The sequence below is a fragment of the Aspergillus piperis genome, assembly GCF_003184755.1.
Source record: "Aspergillus piperis CBS 112811 unplaced genomic scaffold BO85scaffold_26, whole genome shotgun sequence".
Taxonomy (NCBI): domain Eukaryota; kingdom Fungi; phylum Ascomycota; class Eurotiomycetes; order Eurotiales; family Aspergillaceae; genus Aspergillus; species Aspergillus piperis.
This window is the reverse complement of record NW_020291616.1, coordinates 201,516-217,089: the sequence shown is the minus strand read 5'-3', so window position 1 is coordinate 217,089 and position 15,574 is coordinate 201,516. Positions and strand designations below refer to the sequence as shown.

The 15,574-nt window shown below is 50.3% G+C and overlaps 6 protein-coding genes across 6 annotated transcripts; 3 read left to right on the top strand and 3 right to left on the bottom strand.

Moving 5' to 3' along the window:
- Nucleotides 1-11: 11 nt before the first annotated feature.
- Nucleotides 12-1,630, top strand: BO85DRAFT_430258 (uncharacterized protein; the record flags this gene model as incomplete). The annotated part of the gene is made up of 2 exons (XM_025658284.1): nt 12-191; nt 261-1,630. Exons 1-2 carry the CDS (start codon nt 161-163, stop codon nt 1,628-1,630), a joined length of 1,401 nt encoding a protein of 466 aa, XP_025511001.1. The 5' UTR covers nt 12-160.
- A 632-nt stretch (nt 1,631-2,262) lies between these two features.
- Nucleotides 2,263-5,394, bottom strand: BO85DRAFT_430253 (anoctamin family protein). Its single transcript, XM_025658283.1, has 5 exons — nt 5,314-5,394; nt 4,817-5,240; nt 4,595-4,748; nt 4,243-4,537; nt 2,263-4,181 (listed from the first exon to the last, which is right to left on the bottom strand). The coding sequence occupies exons 2-5, from the start codon at nt 4,908-4,910 to the stop codon at nt 2,520-2,522; spliced, it is 2,205 nt and encodes a 734-aa protein (XP_025511000.1). The 5' UTR covers nt 4,911-5,240; nt 5,314-5,394; the 3' UTR covers nt 2,263-2,519.
- Nucleotides 5,395-6,068: 674 nt separating this feature from the next.
- BO85DRAFT_453473 (uncharacterized protein) lies at nt 6,069-6,858 on the top strand. Its single transcript, XM_025661063.1, has 2 exons — nt 6,069-6,661; nt 6,712-6,858. The coding sequence occupies exon 1, from the start codon at nt 6,474-6,476 to the stop codon at nt 6,633-6,635; it is 162 nt and encodes a 53-aa protein (XP_025510999.1). The 5' UTR covers nt 6,069-6,473; the 3' UTR covers nt 6,636-6,661; nt 6,712-6,858.
- A 729-nt stretch (nt 6,859-7,587) lies between these two features.
- Nucleotides 7,588-8,931, top strand: BO85DRAFT_453472 (class I SAM-dependent methyltransferase). The gene has a single exon (XM_025661062.1). It carries the CDS (start codon nt 7,940-7,942, stop codon nt 8,738-8,740), a length of 801 nt encoding a protein of 266 aa, XP_025510998.1. The 5' UTR covers nt 7,588-7,939; the 3' UTR covers nt 8,741-8,931.
- Nucleotides 8,932-9,097: 166 nt separating this feature from the next.
- Nucleotides 9,098-10,542, bottom strand: BO85DRAFT_164932 (WW domain protein). The gene is made up of 3 exons (XM_025654256.1): nt 10,507-10,542; nt 9,483-10,394; nt 9,098-9,408 (listed from the first exon to the last, which is right to left on the bottom strand). Exons 2-3 carry the CDS (start codon nt 10,201-10,203, stop codon nt 9,260-9,262), a joined length of 870 nt encoding a protein of 289 aa, XP_025510997.1. The 5' UTR covers nt 10,204-10,394; nt 10,507-10,542; the 3' UTR covers nt 9,098-9,259.
- Nucleotides 10,543-11,734: 1,192 nt separating this feature from the next.
- On the bottom strand, nt 11,735-15,045 carry BO85DRAFT_453469 (putative membrane bound cation transporter). Its single transcript, XM_025661061.1, is given in 10 exon segments — nt 11,735-12,053; nt 12,108-12,294; nt 12,345-13,512; nt 13,565-13,642; nt 13,693-13,764; nt 13,819-13,926; nt 13,979-13,994; nt 14,091-14,093; nt 14,113-14,578; nt 14,726-15,045. 10 exon segments carry the CDS (start codon nt 14,727-14,729, stop codon nt 11,990-11,992), a joined length of 2,166 nt encoding a protein of 721 aa, XP_025510996.1. The 5' UTR covers nt 14,730-15,045; the 3' UTR covers nt 11,735-11,989.
- Nucleotides 15,046-15,574: the final 529 nt, after the last annotated feature.

Below are 15,574 nucleotides of genomic sequence, written 5' to 3'. Positions count from 1 at the left end.
TGTTCTTGGTCTGTCGGTCTGTCACCAGGTGAATATTTGAGGGGGACCAAATACCCTAAGCCACCTCTTCTCTTCCTTACAACAGGTACCAAGTCCGCTTGTTGTATACGTTGCTCGGGAGTTGATTGCACGGCATCCCTCATTACCTACAACTACAATAATGGACAATTTTGAGTGGCTACGTCCAGCCGGTTAGTAAGAATCTTCTGTACTTAAATTAATAATGGGAAGATGGAAATGACCTGACCAATAATCAACAGGGTCCTTGGAGAAATACTTCGTCGCGCGCAACCAACTCGGACTCTACTCCATCGTAGCAGTATCGGCAACCTATATCCTGCCTGACACTTTTACACTACCACTTGAGAGCTATGTATATAAAGCATGTGAAACTTTGATCAGCGAGCATCCTTCCCTATCCGCGATTCCAGTCCAAGGCACTGACGATACTACGTGGTTTATGCGCCTTCCAGAAATCGACCTAAGGCAGACAGTATCGATTCAGAGGCGCATCCGCGACTTTCCCGAGGAAGACGAGCCTGACAACGAGCTATGTGAAATGCTGCAAATTCAACAGAGAACCGGCTTTGTGGCACCTCTGCCATATTGGAGACTGGTCGTTTTAACGGATCTTGATGAATCGAACGAGCAGCGCTTCACCGCAGTCTATGTGTTCAGCCACGCAATTGGAGACGGGATATCAGGAAAAGCCTTCCATGAGACGTTTTTGGAAGCACTGCATGATGTAGGAGCTTCCTTAGCCAGGGGCGAGGCTCCTGAACAGGTGATTCCCTCACCCAAGGTTCCTCTGCTGCCTAACCTGGAAGGACTTCATCCGTGTTCTTCAAATTTCACTTTCCTTTTTCATGGTCTTTTCAGGGCCAAAATCTGGCCATATAATGATCCATCTCTTTGGACGGGCCCGAAAGTATTTGTTCCCATAAAGACTCGAATACGTCAAATTATCTTTCCAGCGACTATATCTGCAGCCTTCAGGAAGAACTGTCGTGAGAGAAAGACTACTATTACCTCGGCTCTACATGCAGCTGTCGCACATGCTTTATTCAACTGTTTACCCAACAATTACACGAAACTACAAGCAACCGGTGCTATGTCAGCTCGACGATGGCTGAACAAAGGTGGGGGGATTACAGACCGATCAATGGGTAACTGGGTAATGGATTACAAGGAAAGATTTTTTCGAGACCAGATGAATCAGTATCCTCCAGGAGCTTTTCCATGGAATGAAGCAAGGAAGTCCCGTGAAACAACAGAGCAAATACTCGGTCAAGAAGGCAAGAATACTAGTGTGGCCTTGCTCAAATACGCGGGTAACATCCATGATGTTCTACAGGGGAAAATAGGCAAGGACCGAAGTGCAAGTTATAAAGTATCGAATTTGGGAATATTGATAAGTGGTAGGCGAGATCCATCACGGCCGCAGATAACACGGGTGATGTTCTCTCAGCCACTCGATGTTTTGGGTGGGGCTCTAGCGGTATCTTTAGTCTCAGGTGAAGATGGCGCTTTGGTTTTGGGAATGACATGGCAAGAAGGCATTGAGAATACGGAGTTCTTTGAAGCCGTTATCGACACGGTTGTTAAGGATGTGCATAATGCTGCTAAGTGATTTGGCGACCCATGCATATTGGAACTCAACCAGATACTAAACACTATAGGGGCACGTTAGGGTGCGCGGTGAGGTTAATATAAAGATAGTTTAAAGCCGTAAAAGCTGTTAGATCTGTGTGCAGCTACTACTAAGTTGTTAATTGTTTCATGAAACTGTTAGTAAGTATGTAACTACCCAGGTATAATTTCTCGACTTAGCACGATTATTATATGTGTCCGTGAAGCCCTCTCACACATCTAAGAGATTTTATGAAATAAGTATGTATTTATTGATATTACATTTAGTTATCTTACTTGTACCTCTGCTAGCTGGCTAGAATCACCCAACAACTACGTCAGTGGTCTGCTATAGTGTTAAAGCACCGAGATCACGATAATGATATACTAACTACTGCCAACGCTCTACCAAATTGACTGTAATGATAATGGCAGTGCTATGCTATCGTGACAAGAGCGATGTGATTCTCTAGTGAGTAATGTAGATAGAGGATGGAATTCTCAGGAATGTGATTTAGGGAAGCAATTTATGGCGAAATGAGATTATAGTATCTAGAAGTAGCACTACGGGCACTAGGGGGACGGTCCTGGATTTCATACGCAAGTTTACGCAGATACTTATCCTCGAACAATCTCGAAATCATCATTGAATTATTACTAGTCTAATGTATACATACAGAATCAAAAAGAATCAAGGCGATGAACACATAAAAATAAAAAGAAAAAAGGAGACAATGTTCTAAGACAGCTAGTGATCATCACGTACAGACCACATTCTTCCGTCCCGCAGGCTCATTCTAACCATCTACCTGCGACGGTTACTGAATCAGAAAGCATCAAATTAATGAGTGACAGATCTATAATAATGAGTGACTGGTGTATTGAGTGTATCAAGCGCCCTTGGCGCCCTTAACAGGCCCGGTCTTCGAACCGTCCATGTTAGTGTTCAGAGCCTTGATCAGCCGAACGCCTGCGTCCGCTGTCTCATTGGGAGCCCACGACCAGAAGCGTCCACCGCGGCCCATTTCATGGTGATGTCCGGGATGCAGGAAGTCTTCCTTAGTACCAGGGACATCAGTGGACGAGGAGAAAACGCTGACCCGGTCCTGGAACCGGACTCGCGGTTTAGCCCGAGGGGATACCCGGCCCGACGTGGCTTCCAAGAAGCGTTTGCGCATAGCGTAGCGCTTCGATTCCTCGCGACGGAGGGAGATGAAGCTAATTCTTTCGAGTCCGCTTCGCACGATGAAGCGAACACCAACATAGGCCCATTCGGCAAGGAGGAGAGTGAGGAGGAGGGACGACATGTTGACCTCCTGGAGTCCAGCGCGGTAAAGGTACACGATGGCGGCGGTGGACAAGGTACCGAGCCAACTGAGCACTTCCAGACCCATGAGAGATGGTCCGATCGAGTCAGCTCGGATGGGGGGAGGTCTTTGACACTCCAAGCTCAATTTGAAGAAATCGCCTCGCAGTTCCAGCCAGTTGTTGGCGAGGAAACCCAAGGAGACCAAGGGCCATGCAACTCCAAATAGAGCGAGAGAGCCAAACTGCACGCACATCTCCAGAATATCTTCATGAACATCGTACTCATCCGCGTCGATTTCGTCACGGACACGCGAGAGGAAACCAGCTTCTTCCGGAGCATCGACTAGGAGTTGATCGGTCCTCTGAGAGTAGCCACGAGGACGCGAAGAGTCCCGACCATCGCGCCAGTCACGCCACTTGTGCATCAGGGTTTGCTTGACATAGGGAAGCACAATTTCCTCGCCGAAGTTGAGGATCTGAGCGGTCGCAGAGAGATAGATCACTTCCTGTTGCAGTCGGGAGGTGTCAATGTGGATTTCACGGGCAATGTTGGCGGAAAGGAGACCGTAAGAGCGAAGAGTGTCAAGATAGGGCACGATCTTGCCTCCAAACGGGACGTATACAAATGCGGTCAGTAGCGTGGGCAAAAAGGCCGTAATAAAGTGCATCACGAATGTCTTGGCTGTCTGTGCCAGGTCGTATTGATCCTGCGTGCGGTAGTTCTCGTAGTCGGTCAAACGCTTCGCAAACTCCGTCAGGACATTGGTGATGGAGGGCAAGGAGAGCGAAAACAGGACGGTCGGCAGAAACTCCAAGTATGCCTTCATTGGGCCATTGTACACTTCTGACACCAAGATTTCCAGAGCAAATGATAGGATAATCAAGCTACCCAATGCCAAGCTTGCAACGGTCGCAAAGGGAATCATCAGGAGCTGTCGAGCGAATTGCCTATGAGCCGAAAACACGCGAATGGTCTCGCCGGTGTGCGGATTTTGGAATTCTTTGTCCCAAACCCATTCTGGTCGGTTCACTTTGAGAAATCCTACGTCCTTGACGTTCCAGCGCAAGCTCAGGTCGAGCTCGCGGGTTTTCCAGTACTCGACGAACACGATGCCCCAGATGCAAGTCACTACCGCACATGTAATCGAATAGGGGCCCAGGTAGAACCAAGAGAAGATGCCCCAGACAGCCGGGAAGATCAGGAAACAGGAATAGCAGTGGATAAAGGCAAAGTAGAAAGCAACCTGAGATGTTAGTATATTTACAGAGCCAAAGAGACCCAACTAAGTTTCTGATGGTGCTCACCTTCTCGCCAAACAACGCGCGAATAGCGTCAAGATCCTCAGCCGTCAAGAAAATAGTCCGGCTCCATTTCCGGAGCAGCTCCGCGTTGGCGGAGCGGTCATGCAGAGGGATAGCCGCCGTGATATTCTTCCATTGGCCCACCTTGGGGGTAATTCCAGCGCCTCCAAGATGCTTCTGCCATGTCACCGCATGGTAAACAGATCTGAGGGCCTCCGCAGGAGTGTCGGCGTCAGTCTCGCCCTCGTCTCCGCCCTCAGGAAATTCGTGGATGATTCCATGAAGCCAGTCCTTGACACTATACGCCGTTAGCTTTCCCGACCATGCGCCATTTGTTGTTACCGATCATCCGTACCGGGATTTGTGTACCAGGTTGCCCAACAGATCGGGCGGGACTCGAATGCAGACGAGTAGGGAGGCACCGTAGCCATGGCGGACTTGTACCTGGAGATGCGCTTCTTGAAGGTCGTGGATCAAAGTTCGAAACTCTTGGATCGCCTGGGAGAGCTCTGGACGGGAAGAAGACGGTGTGAGATCGGGCGTCAGCCGGATGGAATTGGGAGGAATGATTGCTTACCAACATCTTCGAACGAATAGTGGATGACCCAATCGACGCCGAAATTATCCAGTTCGGCCTGGTCGAGGGCTCCGTGTCCAGCAAAGAGACCCATCCTGGATCAACTGACGAAAGGAAGGACAGGAAGATTCACAGAAGGGGGTGAAAGGGGGAAGAAAAAAAGCAAAGAATACCAGATCAGATTCGAGCGATTGATAACGAACGAGATAGCCTCATCTCCGCGGGGACTCACGGATGCATCCGAGCTCGGTGGGATGGGGAAGGGAGGGGGAAAGCCGATGGGGAACTGAAGAGAAGGGGGGGGAAAAAGGGAAGGAAAAGAGAAGGATTGCAAGGGATAGAACGGATGACGCTCGCCTGATTGATTGCGATGGGAAGAACTACTTTCTTTTACGGCGTAGCGTGAGATTTTCACAGCGGCATTCTGATTATTAATGGATACTAATTAGTTATGTGTCCATCCAGGCGGGATGATATCAGTTGTTCAGCGTACTCACGATACAACGAAATTCACGATGCCCCATCCCTTCGACTGGCCAGCTTGCCTTTGATTTACCCGAGGGCCGTGCCAAGTCCTCCTCAGCCCTACAGGGCGACACGACCATTGGTTCGCTGCGGTGGCTCTAGCCGGATTAGCAATCCAGCTGTTACACCGTCTGCTCTCTTTGAAATCTTCAATGGTTGATACCTGTATTACCGAAGTTATATCCGTGGTTTGGTGCTGGAATTCTGACGCACTCCCCCGCGTCCAAGACAGGGGAAGAACGAGGGGCTTAAATTAAACTGCGATGCTTATTGAAATACATAAAATCAGTCATGGGCGCGATCATTCCCTCGCATATTACTTACTTGATTTAATCTAGTTTTCTCTAGAGATTAAAAGCATGCTATTGTAAGCATCTCAAGCAACCTGCGCACCGTACATGAAATACTGCTGCCTGACCCAGACAATCCTTGCTTCTTGCGTCACCCGGTAATGATTGGTCTTCGAATACCCGTTCAATTTTAGCAGCGACTCGGCTGAAAGCGGAATGGTCGATGTGGGCCCTCAGCGGGGCGCTAAGACAACAACCAATTATGGTACTCCACTGCGCCCAATAATGAAGCAAATCCCTGCAGGCATCCATTTTTGGCTGGTAATGAACGGGTTACCAACCAACAGCTTACCATGTAACTTACCGTGCTGGTACCTCAAGTTTGCCTTTTCCAGACGCCAAAAGCAACCTCATGGGCCAGGCACCGAGCTATTGGCAGAACTTCAAATGGCTCGAATCTCCCCCGTCAACCTCCCAGACCCCCAGTCTGTGTCCGGCAGTAACGAGTCAAACCATCTAGACTACAGCTGCTAACCCGACTCGCGTGGTCCGGCTACGTCCCCGCAATAATAAAGTCAGAGATAACGGCCTGCCCACTGCGCAGCGCGCTCCACTCCAGCCAGCTTCACTGCAGCATCACTCATCATTCCGTGAGCTCCGGCCGAGGATCCAGCCTCTATCTGCCACTTCATTAAACCTACGATATAAATATCACATCAAAAGACCCTGATCGTCCTGTTTCTTTGTCCACTAGTCCTTACTAGACGGATCTTCGACCACTAGCGTGGAACATCACCCTTTTCTATCCCATGGAATCGATGCTTGCTTCGACTGTTGATCTCATGGCTCGTCGTTTCTTCCCAGGACATAGCGCCGCTTTAGGCCTGAGTCTATTCCTCTTTCTGTTTATGTTCCTTCCGACACTCGTGGTCTTGCTAGCTGTCGTGGTGTTCTTCCTGTTCTACTATCCTCGTCTTCAGAAGCCGTCGTCGCATGATCATTAGTATCTGTTTTTGGAAGCAGACGCTTGGTATGTATGCTGCAATAGTCATGAGGTTGCTAATGCTGATCATGTTTTAGTACAATATAATATATGGAATACGGAGTTTACGACATGATACCACCGGGTTTGACAACGTTGTTTATATATCATGTATTATCATGTGGCATGATATACACCACGAGAGATTCTACCTTCTTATGTTAATCCTATTTTTCTTGAGTACAGAAAGCGTTTTCTTAATAGTTGGTCATAGTACATAAATACTACTATTAGACCCAATTGCAGTTGAAGCTGCAATGTCTTCATTGCTTCGGAACTGACAGTCGGGATCAGTATAAGACTATGTGGATCAGATATATTAAGCAAATCTCAGCCTATGACAACTGCATAATCTAACGAAGACAGTGGCAAGATTACTGTGACCTAGTATCACCAGTAAGGCTTTCGCACAAGTAGTACTAGTCACTTCATCCCGACAGGGGTGCGATCCCGTAGTAACAATCAGCCTATTTAATATTCTTTTGTACCCACACTAGTGTCAACCTTATCACAGTTAGCATAGTCTAACTCTCATGGTCTGGACTTGCCTGCGTAGCTCACCCTCTATCCAGCTCCCTTACCCCTATAGTACTTAACTCTTTTCTTCTCTTCCTAACCAATAATAAGTTTATCATACCGAGATCTTTCTCCTTACTATACACAACAGTTTGAGTGAGTCGAACTATATACCAACAGTCCGGTCAACACCTCACTTAGAGTAGACCACGCCAATTGTGCCTAAAATGAGCAGCATAAAAATTGCACCTGAACTTAGAAGTAATATAAATACATCAGCTCACAATACACATCCTCACCCTCAAATCGAAAGCATGACGTGTGAAGGCGGTGTACCTCAATTTACACCTCGGATCTCAAGTCACCCCACCATTCGGAATTCCGTCGCTCCTCAAACACCCAACTCCCCACCAACTATACGATCCCCCCAACCCAAAACAGGCGGAACAGCCTCCTCCAAACAGAAAGACCTACCAAAGTTGTACCAACCCAAAACCCCACTGTGACTTCAACAAAGCAACTCACCCACCGATAATGTGCCTATACACCACCACCCCGGAGTTCAACTTCGGAACTCCGACCTACGGAGCGGGGATGACAGCATAGGTGGGCCCTCGTCCATATAAATTTCCCCATGGGCACCAGCAATTGCCATTGAACTTCACTTCACAAATAACACAAAGAAACAACTACACATTCATTAACCCTCAAACCAACACCATCAACCTACATACATATATCCAACCAACAATGACAACCTACACAACCGACCACGCCCCCGCGGTCCTCCAAACCCACGGCTGGCGCACCCTCAGCAACTCCGTCCCCTACATCCTCCCCTACCTCAAACCCAACATGACCATCCTCGACATCGGCTGCGGCCCCGGTAGCATCACGATCGACTTCGCGCGACACGTCCCCTCCGGCCACGTAACGGGCGTCGAATACGTCCCGGACCCACTGGAGCAAGCACGCACGCTCGCCTCCTCACAAGGCATCACAAACATCACCTTCCAAGTAGCCGACATCCACGCTCTCCCGTTCCCAGACAACACCTTCGACCTGGTGCACGTGCACCAAGTGCTCCAACACATCGCGGACCCCGTGCTCGCGCTGCGCGAAATGCGCCGCGTGGCTAAACCCGACGGGGGGATTATCGCGGCCCGCGAATCCAGTGCCATGACGTGGTATCCTGAGAATAAGGGGATTGAGCTATGGTTGGATATGACGACGAAGATGGCGAGGGAGAAGGGTGGGAATCCGCACCCTGGGTCGAGGATTCATGTGTGGGCGGAAGAGGCCGGGTTTGTGCAGGAGAGGATTAAGAAGACGGCGGGGTCGTGGTGCTTTAGTAGTCCGGAAGAACGGAGGTATTGGGGGGGTTCGATGGCTGGGAGGGCGGCGAATTCGGGGTTTGCGACGCAGGCGCTGGAGGGAGGGTTTGCGAGTAAAGAGCAGTTGGAGGCGGTTGTGAGGGGGTGGGAGGAGTTTGTGGAGTGTGAGAGGGCGTGGTTTGGGTTGTTGCATGGGGAGATTGTTTGTTGGAAGTAGGGGTGGTTAGTTATTGGGTGTGTTAGGGGGGAGAGGGAATTTGTATAGTATGTATGTAGTACTGCTTAGATGGACCTGTAGTATTTGTAGTATTGCGGTGGGGGGATGAGATACCGTGTATGGATGTGATGAGTTTAAGGGTGGATATATGTCGAACAGTAGCTACTATAGTACTATTATTATGTATCCACTCAACATAGTTCATTGTATCATTGTGTACAGGGTACTCTCATTATTAGTGCGTTGTGACAAATGCCAGAGATACTATGATAATATCATATCGACAGCAAGTATTGTAAGTTATCGATAGCGCAAGAAACTGACCGCCGAGGCGACATACATCTCCAACTACAAATTGAGTATCATGTCAAGACACATCTACGCCCCAGACATCTTTTTGTGTCAAATATATTCCTTGAACAAGGTATGAGTTAAATGCATAATAGATACAGCTAAACAATCCCGAAAGCTATGCGAATAGAATTTGTTTATTAACAAGCAGAGACAGGTATGCCGCATCTACCATCCATCCTCCTCGTAATCATATGCAGGCTCCTCTCCACGCTCGATGATAGTAGTTTCACGCTCGTAGACGACAGGCGGCCGGTCATAGTCATACGACTGTTGTTCTTCACGCTCCTCTTCCTCCTCTTTTTCCTCGTGTTCATCTATTGTTCTCGTTAGTATACAGTTATATCATGACCATGGATGTGGTCATGATTGAAAGGAAAAGGGGACGTACGAATCTCGTGGGAAATGAATGCAGCGCCGAGAGCACCAACAGCCAGACCAGCTGCGCCACCCATAAGCATGTTCTTACGGTCCTTCTTCTTCTGCTCCTCCTCGGAGATCTGCTGAGCCTGGGGGTCGGGGTAGTACCCTCCCTCCTGCGGCGGAGGGGGGCTTGCGTAGTAGCCCGGACCACCGGCCGGGGGAGGACCAGGGGGAGGCATGTCGCGGGACATGTCAGCGGGAAGCTCCCATTCTGTGCGGCCGGAAGGCATGTGGACGTAGTAGGCGCGGCGGAGGTTGGGCTCCCACTCCTGGGCCCATTCCATGGGAAGAGGAGGGGGAGGGACGGGAGGAGGACGAGCGGAAGGAGGAGGGCTGGCGTAGGGAGGACGGGGAGCAGGAGAGTCGAAGCCGCGTTCACCACCTTCGTAGGGAGGACGAGGAGCAGGAGAGTCGAAGCCGCGCTCGCCGCCTTCGTAGGGAGGCCGGTCACCGTATGGGGGACGGTCGTAGGGAGGGCGCTCCGGCGGAGGAGGACCGGAGTTGTATCTCTCTGGAGGGGGGCGCTCATAGGAAGGGCGGTCGTAAGGAGAACCCTCGTAACGAGGACGGTCATAGGGGGGCCGCTCCGGGGGAGGACCGCCCTCGTAGGGAGGACGGTCGTATGGCGGACGCTCGTATGGAGGGCGTCCGCCGTAGTAGGGTTCTTGTGGTGGGGGGTAGTAAGACATGGTGGTTATGGAAGGATTAGGAAGTTAGGAGAGAAAGGTAAAAAGGATGAGAGGGAAGAAGAGAATAAGGGAAGGATGAAAGACCCTTAAATATTCAAAGCGGCTCCTGAGACCCTGTCAGGTGGAGGGGGGAAGTTTGGACTTTGGACACGGATGCATCATTGGGGGTGGCCCCTCTTCGACTTCACACCCTGCCACTGGCGCGTAAGTAACAGTTAGGCCGGGATTAACGGCTCCCAGGGATTCGCACTCAGCCCATCGGGACCCAGACAGGCGCTAAGAGTAAGGAGAAGGGTTCCCCACTGGGTTATTAGCTGGGATGGGGAAGCGTCAATAGTCGGGTGGATGAGTGGTGACTGGGAGGCTGTAGATCTGGCAGTCTGGAGATGCACAACGGGATTAGGCAGAGACGTAAACCATGGACGGTATCATGACCCCTGAAGGGTGGTGGATCCCTGGATCAACCGGGAGTCTAGAATGAAACGCATTTTCTATTCACAAATACCACAAGATGGACTGGACAGAGTGGCTGGACGGGTGTACCCTGGTGAAGGCATGCTGATGATGATTGTACAATGGCAAGTAACCAGCTGCAGAGAGGCAGCAAGATGCGTCAGATGGAGGGGCGTTGATGCCTAGCAGACTTAGCTAATAGTTCGCTCTTAGCCATGCAATGCAGTCAGTCACTCATGAAATGAAACCAACCAAATCGAATCAATGCTAAGAATAATTCTCCGTCTGACTTGTTCCTCCGACTCTCCCCTTTTCGGTTGCTTGGCGCCACACAGGGCTGGTACTGTGGAACTGGTCTTCCCAGCCAATCGGAATACATGATATCCCTTCAGCCACAGTCTCAACCCCACTCCGTATCATCCCCGTATCATCGATCATCATCCAGCGGGTTTTATGTCTTCCCCGTTGGGTAGGGTTCCAGAAGGCGGGTGGTTCAACCGGTTGAGCATAGCCACCTTAAAGTGAGATTTCATATTGAATAACTGCATCATGCTAAAGAAGAGAATATTGCCTCCAAGCGAGCCTCCCTAAGCGAAATGCAGCAACGGCGCAAAAGCAAACTAGTACTGTAGTAGCCGCTGTATCTGGAACGTCCATTGATTACGCCAAGACTAGCCCCTCCGATAGCCCCTGACCGAAGCAGCCACGTGTGTCTTACCGAGTGGCTGTACATCCACTGTTAGCCTTAGTGGTACACCGTAATAATGACAGGCTCAGCCACATCTGTCGCTGTGCATTCCAGATGCAGTCATCGCTGTCGGACCTGTCTTGACAACACTGCGCCAAGAGCGTACTTACTGACGCATTACTTGAGAAGAAAGTATCAGTGCCTCGTTGCCTACAGTTAGATCCTGCGCCATATCGACAGGATGCGCGGAGAAAGTACTACTCCTGCGCCAGGAAATCTACTCGGCTTGGCAGGCGATGTATTAGATATTGTTGCATCGAAGCGGGATTTAAGGGTATCAAATGGTCGTACTGGTGCTGCAGAAAATCCCGCAATCCATAAGAAAGAACATTTCCGAGAAGTGGTAGTTTGCATTCTGAATTGTTTAGACTAAACCAGGCAGCATTATTGGCAATCTCGTTTAATGGAACCATCCTCCTCTCGCCCACCATCTAACATAAACCCTCCGTCTTCTTCCCATGTCTCCGAACCCACCTCCGTAGCTCACTAGCCACCACCACCCCCCCTACTCCACCACCACTGTGCAGTCGGGTATTAAAACACCCGGTGCTATGGCATAGGTCTTAATGAACCCCTGCCAGCCGCTTATCCTCCAGCAGTGCCAAGATCGCTGGACTGTCCACTACCAGGATAATAAAACGCAGCAACACTTGAAGCTCGTTAGCCACTGAATAAACGCGACCCTAGAGAGAATTCAACTTACCCTATGATGACATAGGCTGCAATGAGCAAAGACCCTTCCAAATAGTTGCTTCGGCCATCCAAGACCAGGAAGTTGACAACAAAGGCTGTGACAAACAGACAGATGGTCTCGAATAGCGTGAAGTACAAGGACATGTCCTTGTCCATACACCAACCCAGGATGACCACCAGTGGCGTAACAAAAATAGCTGTGACGAATTAGCCTCTGTTATCAGACAAGAAACAAATAGAAACATACCGATTTGGATACTACTTCCCACCGATACACCGATTGCCAGGTCCATCTTGTTCTTGGTGGCCACACTGACAGCGGTCACGTGCTCGGCGGCGTTGCCAACAATAGGGAGGATGATCAGGCCGATAAAGGCTTCACTGACAGACGAACTCTCGATCATGGTGGGGATAGCGTCGACGAGGAACTCCGCACACACTGCGACAAGTCCGGTCGACACCAGAAGCATCACCACTGCTGCGGTGCGAGACATTTCAGGTTCCGGCTGCTCGGGGACCGCTTCAATTGGGTTGTTGGCCACGGCCGTGGGCATGCGAGAAGCACCCCGGGCAAACTGAACGGCATTTCCTGGTGGTGGAGGGCGGTTGGTGAAAGAGGGTAGAGAATGCGTTCGTCGAAGGCCATAGGGATTCGAGGGACTTGCGGGCACCGTCGAGTTAGGAGCGGCCAAGTTGCTCGAGAAAACAGTGTTGCTTAATAGAGATGGGATGGTTGGACGGAAGGGCGATCGCCTTTTGGCAGGTTCGGTTGCTTCTCCAACCTCCACCGGAGGCTGAGGATGATCCAAGGCTGGTTCTGTCTGGGATGTCTTCATGGATGGGCGACCGGTCACAGTTGTGCCCTTCACAGATGTAGCGGTATTGTCCTTTTCGGCACGACGCTGCTTTCGTCGCTCACGCCTTTTGGCCTTTCGATCCTCCTTGGAGGCTTTGTCCTGTGGTTGTCCGAAGTCCCGGGTCTGAGGTTCATGATCGGCATCGTATCGGCTGTCATCTCCAAAATCGATGACAAATGAGCCAGACCCGTCGGCTTGAGTGACACTCAGGTCACCCGCAGAACCAGCATGCTCATCTATAACGGCTGCAGGAGGAATATCGGCCGAGGACTTCTTACGGAATGACTGTGGAGAGACCGTACCATGCGAGCTGGTGCTCGACTTGCGATGACGCCTATGTTTCATGGCTCTCTTTATACGCTTGGCGGTGGACCAGGAGGTTGTCGTATCCACAGACTCATCCGATGAACTGCTCGAGTCGGACGAACTATTCATGAATTCAGCCAGAACACCGGGGTGAGATTCCTCATCAATGATCTGTTGTGGAATACTGGCGTAAAGATAGGCGTGGGATTTGAGTTGGAATATGATGTACAAAACGTACACCAGGAGCAAGACCTGATCGAAAAATTAGAAAGGTATGGCATGATTGGCATTTGATACTACTTACAACACTTGTTCCACGGCTAACTTTGAGTGTGTATTTATCTGCATCTCCGGCGTCCGACCAGGAAGCATGGAACGCCGTCTGGATACGTCAGCAAGTATAGGGTAAACCGGAGGGATGCGCAGACATACCGGCAAGAGCAAACTCATGACACTCAAACTGAGGAGGCATGCACTCATTTGCGTGACAGTGCTATTATAGATCTGGCACATGTTAGTTTGGCGAACGCGTACGGCTCAGGTTGCTGGCAGATTTACCTGTTCCTGGAAGCGCAAGCCTCCCAACAGAAAGGCCATACCCAAGATCAGCAGTAGGTTTGCTAAGATGGATCCCAGCAGGGATGCTTGGACGATCCGAATCTCATTCTGGAAAAAGTTAGAGCGATCCTTGAGTCTGTTGCAGAACCAGTTGACTCACCTTGACTAGAGCAATACTGAACGAACTCGCTGTGATTAGTATTTGTGTGTGCACATGCTGTTATAAGCAACAACTTACATGCTACCGAAACGTTAGCAACAGTCAGGGGTAAATGGGTGGATTCGGGAACATACAAGATGATCAACTCTACTGCATTTCCAAAGGTGACGTTAATGAGCGCACCTACGGTGTCACCCAATCGACTGGCGACACACTCGGTGGCATGGCTGAGCAGACCGGCCAAGGGGATGATAGCTATCGCATTCATGGCAAAGACCAGGCCTGGATTGAGTCCAGCGGCCTGGACCGCAATGCCGACAGGGACGAAGACGAGCAGCACATTGACCCAGCTGTGGCACAGGGCGCGTTTGGTGTGTCCGGTGAAGCGAACAATTCCATCCTTCATCCGGACGAACAGTGGGCGCTCAGTGGTTTGATTGGCATCTTTTTCCGACTCCGGGCTAGCCGGGTCACGTATACCTTCTTTCACTTGAGCATCTTGAGCCGAAGCGTCCTCAGAGGACTGGGTGTTAGACTGGTTTTGACCCTGGGAATTATTCGGGGTAGACGCGTGAGCTTTCGCCCACGAGTGAATCCGGTCTGCATAGCAAAGAGATAGAATGTTAGTCAGGGGGGTCAAGATAGATACAATCATCGATGAGATGTCAAATGAATGAAATCGTGTGAGGGCCTCTAGTGGGCCAGGGAAGGGATGGCGATAGGAGGCAGATAGGGAGAAGCACTCACGCATGTATTTCAGAGCCAGGAACGGAAAGGATCAGATAAAGAAGGCAAGAGGGGCCCTCGATAAGACGTGTGTGATAAACTGGTGAAGAGGAAGCTGTGTCAAACACAGGAACTGAAGAAGCAAGCCAAGCTTCAGGAAGGAGAATATAGATAGGAAGAGAGGGTCTCTGGAAGTAACCTGCGCGACCGGACTATTATAAGGGAATGGAGAAATCAACCTTTCTGGGACGGGGGGGAGGCCCTGTGGCATGGAAGCAGGACCAATGATGCTTGCCAAGACAGCAGGATGATCATCCTGATCCTGACCTTATTCTGAACTGGAGCCATGGTCCGCCCCGTTTCGCAGCAGTCGAGTCGCAGTGAATTGCCGTCGCCTCGACACGCAGCTGGTCTCCACCTTGCACCTTATCAATCGTAGCCAACAGTTGCTCTAACATCCTATCACATCACTTTTAGATAGGTACCTACGCAGATTACCCCAACAAGTACTGCTGAGGTCATCTCCTCTTGTGATATTTCCGACCAGAGCTCGGAGAACTGGGTTCCAATGGTGTCATCGGCTATTTTTCCAAATTCGGACTCGGAGATGTCAGCGATCACGGGCGGGACTTCTCCGTTCGTCAGTCGACAGAGAATAATATCAATGATGAATCAGATAGCCACTATTATTTTTGGGCCGCTCGATGGGATAAAGGTCTCCACCCCTGGGCCGCGGATCCATAGGGGCAAATCTCAATCCATCTCACCTTTTTCCAGAATCCGTCTATGAGATGCACACCTACGACATCAACAGTGGGGCCAGCGAAACTAGGGTTGAAAGGCACAGCAGTTGTTTATGAGACTATCTAC